The sequence below is a fragment of the Larus michahellis genome, chromosome 4 (assembly GCF_964199755.1).
Source record: "Larus michahellis chromosome 4, bLarMic1.1, whole genome shotgun sequence".
NCBI classification, from domain to species: Eukaryota; Metazoa; Chordata; class Aves; order Charadriiformes; family Laridae; genus Larus; species Larus michahellis.
In genome coordinates, this window is record NC_133899.1 from 18684763 (window position 1) to 18695790 (window position 11028).

General features: G+C 59.3%; 1 protein-coding gene across 1 annotated transcript; it reads left to right on the forward strand.

Annotated features, from left to right (window-relative positions):
- The first annotated feature begins 264 nt into the window (after positions 1-264).
- Positions 265-4101, forward strand: IRX5 (iroquois homeobox 5). Its single transcript, XM_074583156.1, has 3 exons — positions 265-896; positions 2166-2571; positions 2825-4101. Exons 1-3 carry the CDS (start codon positions 648-650, stop codon positions 3589-3591), a joined length of 1422 nt encoding a protein of 473 aa, XP_074439257.1. The 5' UTR covers positions 265-647; the 3' UTR covers positions 3592-4101.
- The last annotated feature ends 6927 nt before the right edge of the window (positions 4102-11028 follow it).

Consider the following 11028-nt stretch of genomic DNA (forward strand, 5'->3'; position numbering starts at 1 on the left):
CTTATTAAATATCTATTTTTTTTTTCATATACTGATTGGCTTGCATTCCGGCGCAGCGCGGCTCCGCACGGTATTTAGCACATGCAGAAAGTTGGAGCTGATCTTAAACGGCTCTCGGAGGTGACGGCAATCCAGGAGCCGGCGCACTTGAGCCTGTGAGCGCTGGGGAGGGCCGGGGGAAGCGCGGAGCCCTCCCGCTGGTTGGGCCCGGCCGCGGCAGCCCAGCGGGGTCCTGCCAGTCCTTCCACTGACAACACCCCGCGAAGGAGGAGCCTCGCCGGGCCGCGCAGAAGGCGTCAGGAGCTGCAATTTCCAACTTAGCATCTTGGCAGGACCCTTCGGAAAGCGAGAGCGAGGAGGAAGGGGGAGAAAAAAAAAAGCCCCCCAGTGCAAGGGGGGGAGAGAGAGGGGGAAGGAAGAAAAAAAAAAAAAGAGGGGGAAGCGAGGGGGGAGAAAAAGGAGGAAGCGGTGCCAGGCTGCAGGCGAGCGCGGAGCAGCAGCCCCGGCGCAGAGCAAGGTGCCGCCGCTGCCCAGCTGGCGAGGGCGGAGAGGCGCCCGCGAAGCCCCGGCCGCAGCGGCCCCAGCCCGGCAGCGCGGCGGCTCCCTCCCGGCGCCTTGGGCTCCCGGGTATATGTGTGCGCCTGGCCATGTCGTATCCTCAGGGTTACTTGTACCAGCCGTCAGCGTCCTTGGCTCTCTACTCCTGCCCGGCGTACAGCACCAGCGTGATCTCCGGACCCAGGACCGATGAACTTGGGAGATCTTCTTCGGGCTCCGCTTTTTCCCCTTATGCCGGATCTACCGCCTTTACCGCCCCTTCCCCGGGTTACAACTCCCACCTCCAGTACGGCACCGACCCGGCCGCCGCCGCCGCCGCCGCCTTCACTTCCTACGTGGTAAGAGCAGCCGCGGGCAGCCGGCACCGTGCCGGGCACGGCGGGATCCCGCGGGCGCCGGCCACCCCCCCCACCCTCGCCTCCCGGGCCTGCTTTTTTGTTACGATTTTATTTTTGAGATATCGGCGGGGACAAAAGGGAGCGCGGCTCCCCGCCTCGCCACCCAACTTTCCCGCATCGCCGCCCTGTGCTGCCGCACACTGTTGCTGGCGGCAGGGCCGGGCGCGGGGGGAGCCGCCGGTACGGCCCGGGCGAGACGGGGCTGGGGCAGGCGGGGACGGACCTCATTCCCTCAAAATAATACTTTTTTTAAATATTTTTCTTCTTATAAAACAGCAATCGCAATTCCGCAACAATTACCTCGCTGTGACTGAAAAGGGAATGAACAGCAGCGGCCGGCGATGGGAAAAATCCGGGCGATAAACCCGGGCAACTTTCCCCTGCACGGCGATAATTAGGCTGCTTAAATATTGCAGAGCTCTAATCCTATGGCTGCGAGCCGCTCCGCGGGCGCTGCGCGGGGAAGGGAAGGGGAAGGCAGGGCACTGCGCCGCCCTGCGCGCCCGCGGGGCAGCGCGGGGCCAGCCAGGGGCGCGGGGCATCCCCGCCGCGGAGCCGCGGCCAGCGCCCCGCAGGTCCCCCAAAACCCGGGCAGTTTCGCTCAGCTTTTCCCCGCTGTTTAGGTTCTAGGCAGAGTTCCAGTCTCTTTTCTTCTCTTTTCTTTTCTTTCTATTTAATTTCTCTATTTTCTTTTCTCTTTTGTCTTCACTTTTTCTATTTTCTGTTCTCTTCTCTTTTCTATTTTCTTTCACTATTTTTCTCTGTTCTTTTCTTTTCTCTTCTTCCTTTTATTTTTTTGTCCTCCCGCCCCTGGCCTGGCAGAGGAGCGGCCCGGCCCGGCCCGGCCGGTTGCCCGCCGCGATCGCAGCCCGGGGGGGAAGGGAAGGGTTCCCCCGCCGTTGACCGCCGCCTCGCCGCGCTGCCCACTTGCTTTTCCGCGCCTGCATTTGGGGGGAGAGGAGCTGGATTGCGGCCGGCGGCCTCCTGGGGCCGGAGCGTCCCGGCCCCGGCGAGCCCCCAGGCTCTTCCGCCCCCTTCTCCCGGGAAGGAGCCGAGGGAGAAGCCGAGCAGGGCCCGGCGCCGGGGGAGAGGCGGCGGGGCGCGGGCAGGGGCGGCGGGCAGGCCCTGGCGCTGCCCTTGCCGTGTCATTGCCGCCCCGCGGCCGTCTGACCTCGGCCCCCCCCGGGCCGCTCTCCCCTCTCTCCCCAGGGCTCGCCCTACGACCACACGCCGGGCATGGCCGGCTCCCTGGGCTACCACCCGTACGCGGCGCCGCTCGGTTCCTATCCCTACGGGGACCCCGCGTACCGCAAGAACGCAACGCGGGACGCCACGGCCACCCTCAAGGCCTGGCTCAACGAGCACCGGAAAAACCCCTACCCCACCAAGGGCGAGAAGATCATGCTGGCCATCATCACCAAAATGACCCTCACCCAGGTCTCCACCTGGTTCGCCAACGCGCGGCGGCGGCTCAAAAAGGAGAATAAAATGACCTGGACCCCGCGGAACCGCAGTGAGGACGAGGAGGAAGAGGAGAACATCGACCTGGAGAAAAACGACGAGGACGAGCCCCAGAAACTGGAGGAGAAGGGGGACCCCGGGACGCCGGACACAGGTAGGGCAACGGGCTCAGCTCGGCCACCGCGGCCGCTCCCTCGGGGCTGCCCCCGGCCCGGTGCGGTGGCGGCGCGGCCTGTCCCTCCGAGCGGGCAGCCGGGGCGGGGGGAGCCGGAGGGCAGCGCTGCGGACCCGGCGGCGGCGGGGCCGGTGTGGTGGACGGGGGGGGCGGCGAAGTGGGAGGGCGGGTTTGGGGGCGCAGGGCGAGCCTGAGAGCTGCCCCCCCACCCCTCTCTTTTCCCCCTCCCCAGGAGCGGCGGATCCCAAGGCAGCGCCGGTCTGCGAGCGCCTCCAGGAGTCCCCCAGCCCCCGGGAGGCTGAGGGCAGCCTCAGCGACTCGGATTGCAAAGAGCCGGCGGAGGAGCGGCTCGACGGGCCGCCGGCCCCCCACAAGCCGCCCGGCTCTTCCCCGCTGGGGCCGTGCCCGCCGGGCCGCGGGCTGCCGCCGGCGAGCGGCGAGGAGCCCCCGCCGTACCGTCCGCCCTCTGCCGCCGCCGGGCCGCCGCACGCCGCCGACCTGCACCCGCTGCTGCCCGCCGCCACCGGCGCCTCCGTCATCCACTCGCCGCAGCAGGCGGCCCTCGCCAAGCCCAAGCTCTGGTCGCTGGCCGAGATCGCCACCTCGGCGGACAAGGCGAAGGAGGCCGGCGGCGAGGCGGCGCCCCCCGGCCCCGCCGTGCTGGGCGGCGGCGGACCGTCGCGCTCGCCGCCGCGGCCGCGCTCGCCGGCGGCTCCGTGCCCCTTCCCCAACGGGGCGGTCCTGCCGCGGCCGCTCTACTACACGGCGCCGTTCTACCCCGGTTACACGAACTACGGCTCATTCGGGGCCCTGCACGGGCACCCCGCCGGCGGCCCCGCCGCCGCCGCCCCCGGCGCCCACTTCAATGGATTAAACCAGACTGTCCTCAGCAGAGCCGAGAGCCTGGCTAAAGACACTAAAATGATCAGGAGCCAGTCCCAAGTAGACCTTTGCAAAGACTCACCTTACGAACTGAAGAAAGGTATGTCCAACATTTAATATCGGCTTCTCCTCCTTACCCCCCTCCCGGGACTGTGTTTTTGTTCTTTATTTTTTTTTTAATTTATTGAGAGAAATAATAAATTGCTTTGGCAGTTATTTTTCCACTACCAAAAGAAAAAAAAACAAACAACAAAATAAAACAAACAGAAAAAGACCAGCTCCCTGCCCTCCCCCCCCTCCCAGCACCCCGTTCAAAAGTTTATAGAGTCTATTGGAAATGGCTGGGTGGAAACCGCCCAGAAATGTCTTAACCAAGTGAAAAGCAAAGGAGTGACACGCTCTCTCACACACACACAAAGAAGAAAGATTTGTATTAAATCTTATTCTGTATATTTAATGTAGCTTTTTGTATTTAAATTGATAATACAGTATCTTTGAAGTAAATTATGAAATCAAGACACCTGTACAGGCATTAATGTTGTTTTCGTAATATAAATATATACATTTCTGTGTCTTTTTCCGAATTGTTTCATAGTTTTAAAATATATATATACAAGTTTAATTTAATTTTTTATGCCTATTGTTTTTTTTTCCTTGGGTGTGAGCTAAACTATAATGCAAAAAAAAAAATAGGTTATACTTATTAGATACAAAAAACTGCAGCCGCCTTTGTAAAATGCAAATATTTAATTAAAAGAGATTTTTAACAGAATCAAAACCACTCCTTTTTTGCAACGGGTAGATACGTGCATAGCTGCGGGAAAAAAAAAATACACGTTTTAAAAGAAACGCGAGGCTCCGTTCAGGACCTTATAGCAGTACCTGAAGCCCTTTTCAAAGTGCCTGACGATTTCTAAAAGGTCGGGCTCCGGCGGCAAGAGCCGCCCGCGGGGCCGGGGCGAGGCAAGCGGCGGCGGCACCGGGACGGGGACAGGAGGGACGCAGTTTCCGGAGGTAAAGGCTTAAATCAGGCCATGCACAAAAGCACTTGTTAGAAACACCAAATCGAAGCGCAGTCCCATCTTTTAACCTAATTACTTCCAATCAGTGTCGCGTTTTATGCAAAGCAATCAGCTGGTGAACTTTGCTAATGAGTTCGATTTTCTGCCAGATTTAGCCCGCGTCGCTGCCGCAGAGGTGCTGCGGCGGTGTCCGGGGATGGGGATTGCTCGGGGCGCCGGGGGACGCCTCGGCGCCGGCCCCTTCACCCCCCCCACCCCCCGCGTTTTGCACCGCTGCCCTCGGCCCACGGGACGGCGCGATCTGGGCGGCCGGCCGCGGGCGCGCAGCCCCGCGCAGGGTCGGCCGCGGGCGCGGTGTTTCCCGGTGCTGGCAGGTAGGTGTCACACTTGGCCCGGCTTTGGCTCCCGCCGCCCGGTCGGCGCTGCGTGAGCCCCGCGGGGCCGCCGCGCTCCGCTCCGCGCAGCGTCCGCGGCGGCCGCCGGGGCTGGAGACGGGCCACCGGGGCGCTGCCGGCCACCAGGCTGTCCCCTGCCTACGGGGACAAAGCGCGCCCCGAGCCTTCTCGGCGCGTTTCTGCCGCTCCGCAGCCCCAGCCAGGGGCAGAGCGGGCCCCTGAGCGGGCTCCGTGCTCCCCAGCGGAACCTCGCACGGAAAGTCAGTCCCCGTCGGTGCGGTGACCCGAGCAGCCCAGGTCCCCTCCCAACAAATAACGGCGGGGAACCCTTCCGGCACCCAGCGCCGGGGACGGGTTTTTCCCAGTTCAAATCGGATTTTGTGTGTGGCAGCTGTACGCGAGCGCATCGCTGCTGCTGGTGTGATGGGAATATCGCTGGGACCGCTGGAGACGGTGCCGAGACACCCCTCCGTTTTGTTTGCGCTTTTTTTTTTCCTTTACGAACCAGATAATTATTTTGTAATCTCTTCAACTTTGTCAGAGCCATTTATTAGCTGTAACAGGTTTATTCATGCATATTTACTTTTTACGGGATTTTAAATAATAGTTTGTATTTTATGTTTTAAAGATGCAGTCCATGTTCACTTGGCTATACGATCTTTGTAGATAATCTGGTTTAAAATCAAAATTGTTTCAAACCGAATGTGTAAAGAATCAAATATTCTTAGGGTAATAGTATGTTATTTTGTCACTTTATAGATTATAAATGAATTTTTAAAAAACGCTCGAATTCCTCGGTTGGGTCTTTTATTTCCAGTCGGGGTGACCTGCACGAAGGCGTTATTTTTCGCGCAGCAGTGAGCTTTATTTGTCTCACCTGCCTTGTTTGAAACGGGAGAAAGTTGGCGCGGTGAGGGGCAGGGGCAGGGGCAGAGCTGGCCCGGGCAGGAGCAGCTCCGATGTGCGGGGCCGAAGGCAAACTGCCGCGGGTCTCCCCTAGCCCGGGCTCTTCCACGCACCTTTGCTCCCGGCGGACATCGCCTCTGACTGAACTCGGGCGGAATTCCCGAGCGCCCTTCGCTATAGGGAGCCGGCAAAGCCCCTCCGGAGACAACAGGTCCCGCAGCGGAACGACTATGTCACAATAAATAGGTTTTAATTATTCATCTAGCTATGGAATTTATTTTTTTTTAATTGTCGCTCTACCTTTCCCCAGCTGATCTTCCTATCTCTGAAAAAGCTATTTTGCAAAGCAGCTTAGGAGCTTCGCTCGTTCAAAAGACCCATTCCTTATAATCGGGGCTATTTTGAATAGGTCTATCAGCGATCTCAATACGGTTTTCGTTTGATGTATAAATTCCTAAGGGAATTAACCGTTTCCTTTAGGTTGCAGCCTGTCGCCTGTTTTAAACCATAACTATTATTGTACTCCCATCGATTTCATACAACAATTTTACTCTTCACCCTTTTCCCCTGCTACGGGAGATGTAATGTACAGCCTGTCTTTAACATAGGCACGATTTTCCCAGTTTCTTTTTTTCTAACAGAGCAGGGGGGAGGGGGCAGCGTCCGCCTGTTTTGCCTCTGGCATGTTAATTTGTTGCTCAAAAAAAAATTTTTTGAGGATATCTTAAAATAAAAATAACGTCTGCTGCCAATTAAAGCTGCCGTAAGTTACTCGTCAGCAGCCTCCGCAGAGGCCGGGAGCGACGCTTTACGCTGGGAGCGGATCCCTGCGCGGGCGCCGAGCAGGGCCGCGGGCCGCCCCGCGGGGCCACCGCTTCCGCGGAGGTCTGGGGGCAGGAGGGTTTCGTTGCCGCCGCGGAGCGGTTTGGGGGCAGTCGAGGGGGAAGAGCGGGGCTGGCGACGGGGCCCTGAGGGCTGGGGTCCCCCCATCGCGCCTGGGAGCAGGTGCTTGCCCACGGGCGCAGGTGGGAACGGCCCAGCCTCCGCGGGACGACGCTCCGCGCCCGCGGGAAACAGCTCGCCCCTTTCCGCCCCGCTCTCCCCCACCGCCCCGGACGCAGGGCGGCAGCCCCCACCGCGGCCCTTGATGGGGTGTGGGCGGGCCGCGACCCACTCCGCCGCCCGCCCCGACCCCGCGGGTTAAGCGGCGCAGGTAACAGCGGGGTGCGGGGCATAGGCCGCCCTCTCCTGCAGGTGACAGTCCAACATCCCCCCAAACCCCCCCGCCGCGGCCGAGAAACACGTTGGCCCGGCTGTCCCGGCGGTACCCACGCGTGGGGCCGCAGGAACAGCTCAGTCTCCAGGCCGAGCCGGCCGGGAATCCCGGAGGGGGCATGCGGAGGGTCCTGGCGGAAAGCTGCAGCCCGTCGGGCAGAGAGCGCAGCTCCCGTCGGGGAAGCCGAGGCGGCGCCCCCCCTCCACGCCTGGCCCAACCAGGCGCCCTCTCCCCGAGGAGGGAAGAGGCTTTCCCACGGAAAGCCCCCCCCCAAGTGCCCCGGGGCCGGACGTGTCCCTCCCGGTGGGCCCATCGCCTCCCCGGTACGCCCGGGAAGACGAGACCCGGGGCGGCATCCAGCGGTCCCATCCACAATAAATTCCCCTCCGTCCTGGGGGAAAACGGACCGAGCTGGGGGTGCGGCTGGCAGGCGGCACAGCCCCCGAGCCCCGGCGGGGGCGGCGGGACCCCTCTGTACCTCCATCCCCGCTTCTCAATCGCGGAGACGGAGGGCGGGAGAGGCGGGGAGCCTGGCGCAGCCCTGCTGCTTCCTCTTTCACGCTTAAAAACAAAACAAATCCTAATTTAGACCCTCAACACCCCGGACCGTGTTTACATCCCCCCCGCTGCTGTCCCCGCGAGTGTTGCTTTTCCAATTGTCCCGATTAACCTACGGGGCTCCCGCGCGGCGCGGAGCCTCCGCGGCGGCCGGGACGGCGCGCTTGCGTCTAATTGGCTTATTGGGCTTGTCCCCTCCTGTCCCGGTAAGAGGATCTGAACAGCATCTTCTCTTGTCGCGCCTACGAACGACTTGAAAGCCCCTCCGCCAAGAGAACACGGGAAATCACACGGTCAGCAAGTTTAAAGGAGGCGACTGAAAAATATCACAGGCGTTTGCAGGAGGGAAAAGTACAGGAACTTCAACCCAAACCCCCTCTTTCTGCCAAACTCCAGAGAGGGCACATATATTATTATTTTTTTTTTAAATAAAATAAAAAAAACAGGAAAACTCAGCCGCACAGCGGCGGTCCTCAGCCGGGCATTCCCGGCCCAGCGGCCCCCGCCCGCCCCAGCAGCATCCGCCGTGCCCGGGGCAGCCCGGGAGCGGCAGGGGAGTGCCAAGGGAGCCCCCCCCCCCCCGCTCCCCTCTTTCTGTGACCTGCCTAGATTATTAGTAAGGACATCTGTGGCTGGCAAGGGAACAAGTGTTACCAAAACCAGAACCGGCTGTTTTTCCAAATGAGCAATATGTTAATTCCTCATCCCCCCTCTGGTTTCTTTAAAACCTGGCACAAATACATCAATAGCGGAGAATAAGGAGCCTTTGCAGAGAACAAGTGGCAGTTTTGAATTTACCTTTTGTGTGCGCCTCAGATGCAATCTTGAGGCATTTTTTCCCCTCTCTCCCACAGAAAAAGAGTGTTAATCTGCCCTATCTTGGGACCCAAAAGGATTGGAGTGGAGTAGATATTCACTGGAATCACATAGGGGAATAAGGGTCTTGCTTTATTGAATCATCAAATCCCAGGAATGAAGCTCTTAATTAATTATGGGTGCTAAAAATTCAGGCCAGCTGTTTCTTTTTACTTGGCTCTGACAGCGAAAGACAAAGTCTACATCGAGATCTTCTAAGGCGCATTCAGCATAAATCAGCGCCCTCGGCGGCGCTCCCGGCCGCGGCGCGGCCCGGCGGTGACAGATGGCGCATTGTCCCCGCATTCCTCCACCACCCCTCCGCGGGCGCGGAAGCGGACGCCCGGCCCGGGGACCTTTCTCTGCCGGGGCGAGGGCTCGCCCGGGGCCGGCGAGGGACGGGCCGCGACTGGCCGAGGTGCCGGCCCTGCCCGACGGGGCGGCCGCGGCAGAGGGCCCCTGCGCGGGCGCTGCGCTGGGCGCCTCCTTCCGCGCCTGCCCCCGCTCCCAGGCTGCGGCCCAGGCGGGTCACCTCGCAACCCGCCCCCTCTTTTTGGGGACGGTCGCGTTTGTTTAATACCCGTTACTCAACGGGAGCGCCCCGCGTTATTTTCACGGACGATACGCAGGGGCGCCCGCGGCGGGGCGGCAGCCGGGGGCTGCCCGAGCCCCTCTCGCCTTCCCTCGCACGTTTGCTGGCAGGGAAATCTTTGCCGGTTCAGCCCGGCGGGGAGGCCGGAGCGCGGGGCACCCAGAAAGTCCTCGGGGTCCTGCCCCGCCGGAGCAACTCCCAGCCCCGGGCTCCGCCGCCGGGTGCTGCCAGCCTCCTCAGCCAGAGATCTCTTCACCTCCAACTCCCAGAAAATAAATGTCCTCCGCACGGCGTTACTCATCTGTTATAATTAGAGCATGTGTGAACTCGCAGCGTGCCGGCAGCCCGGTTCGGGCTGATGCAGGCACTTGTGCAATAACCACCTCTTTCTGCCGCGGCGGGGCTGCGCAGCCGGCCCGGCTCAGGGGCCCGGCTCGGGGCCGCATCCCGCCCGGATCGGCTCACCCCTGTGGCCGGGGCCGGGGGGGGTCTTGGTCCAGACACCTCTTTTTCCAGCGAAATGGGCTTTTATTTGCTTTAAGCAAACCACAGAGCTCTCCACGCTCATGCCTGATGGATGCAAATGTAAATGTGCACTTATTTAATTGGATCAGGTCCCAAGATAAAAGAGATAAACGGCTCCCAGTTTGCCAAGTTATTTTCAGAGGCATGCAGTGATGTGTGGAGGGAAAGTTAATGAAGAGGAGAAGAGACGCACAGTACTTAAAATACCTCGGGTCTAGACTCGGGGAGGGGGAAGCCTCGGACTCCGCCACGGCGGAGCAGCGCTAGCCTCCGCGCCCCGGCCCCACTCTGGTCCCCGGCACGGCGCGCAGCCCGGAGTGGCGGGTAATGGCGGGTAACCGGCTCACCTGAGCCGCGGCGGGGCCGGGGGAGGCTGCGCCGTAGGAGGCAATTAATTCTCTGCCCCCCCCTTCCCTCCACCAAATTGTTCTCCGTTACCACTGTCTCCCCTTGTTCCTCCCCGTGTTCTACATCCGTATGCATGAGACATTAACAGACGGTTATTGATACAAACATAGTTTTTGTTGCTAAAGGCCTTCCAAAACAAATTCTCCGGCTGAATGCCAATGTATGCATGTTGGCTGGTGACAGCTGATTAGTGAAATGATTTACGGCCAAGTTAAAAAAAAATGATACTGTCAAACGCAGCAATTTGAAAAAAAGATAAGACAGCACAGCCTCAAGGCTTCCCACTGTAAAGCCACCCAACAAATCTAAACCTACACTACAAATACCTGAAACACTCAAGGAATCAATTGGTCGCAGATTAAATGCAGCCTCTATTCTGACTCGCCCTGGTAATCCGCAGCTCTCCACAGGAGTAGCCCCTCCGTTTGTGCCTCCAGCCTCACCTGCGGCAGGGCCCGCTCCTGCCCTGCCACCCCACTGGCCTCTCGCCGGCCCTGCAATCGGGGACTTAGGCCTCCTTTTTGTTTCAAGACTTTTTCTCTCATTAATTGATTAAAAAAATCCCCCCTTCCCTCATTTCTCTGTAGCTCTTCTTCATAAAGAAAGCTTTTGCTCTGCAATAAAGTAAGAGACTTTGATCCCAGATCATCCTCTTAGGCCTTCCAGCTGAAATCAGTGGAGAAACTATGTGGAGTTATTGTTCGCACTTGCTGCACTTCTGATTCAGAAAGGGCTGATTTATTAGCTTGTCAAGGGAAGCATTGTTCAGGAAGGCAATCAAAAAGCACTTACCTAGCTAAACTAAAATTACTGCCTTTTCAGTGGCTAATTTGTATAACTCCCATGGAGGAACTTGGGAAGTGTTTGATGAGGCATAAAATGATGATTAATGAATTTATTGGCCTGCTGCTCATCAAATAGGAGTAGTATATCTTTCCTCTATTGGGCGTTGGGTCTAATGCTATATGTCTGTGTAAAGCAAGTCCAATATGATCTCCTTTTTAGCCCCCTTTTAAC

Coding starts and splice junctions, on each gene's coding strand:
- IRX5 (XM_074583156.1), top strand. CDS start 648: ATGTCGTATCCTCAGGGTTACTTGTACCAGCCGTCAGCGTCCTTGGCT. Junction 897..2,165: donor CCGCCTTCACTTCCTACGTG/GTAAGAGCAGCC, acceptor CTCTCTCCCCAG/GGCTCGCCCTACGACCACAC. Junction 2,572..2,824: donor CCCCGGGACGCCGGACACAG/GTAGGGCAACGG, acceptor CCCCCTCCCCAG/GAGCGGCGGATCCCAAGGCA.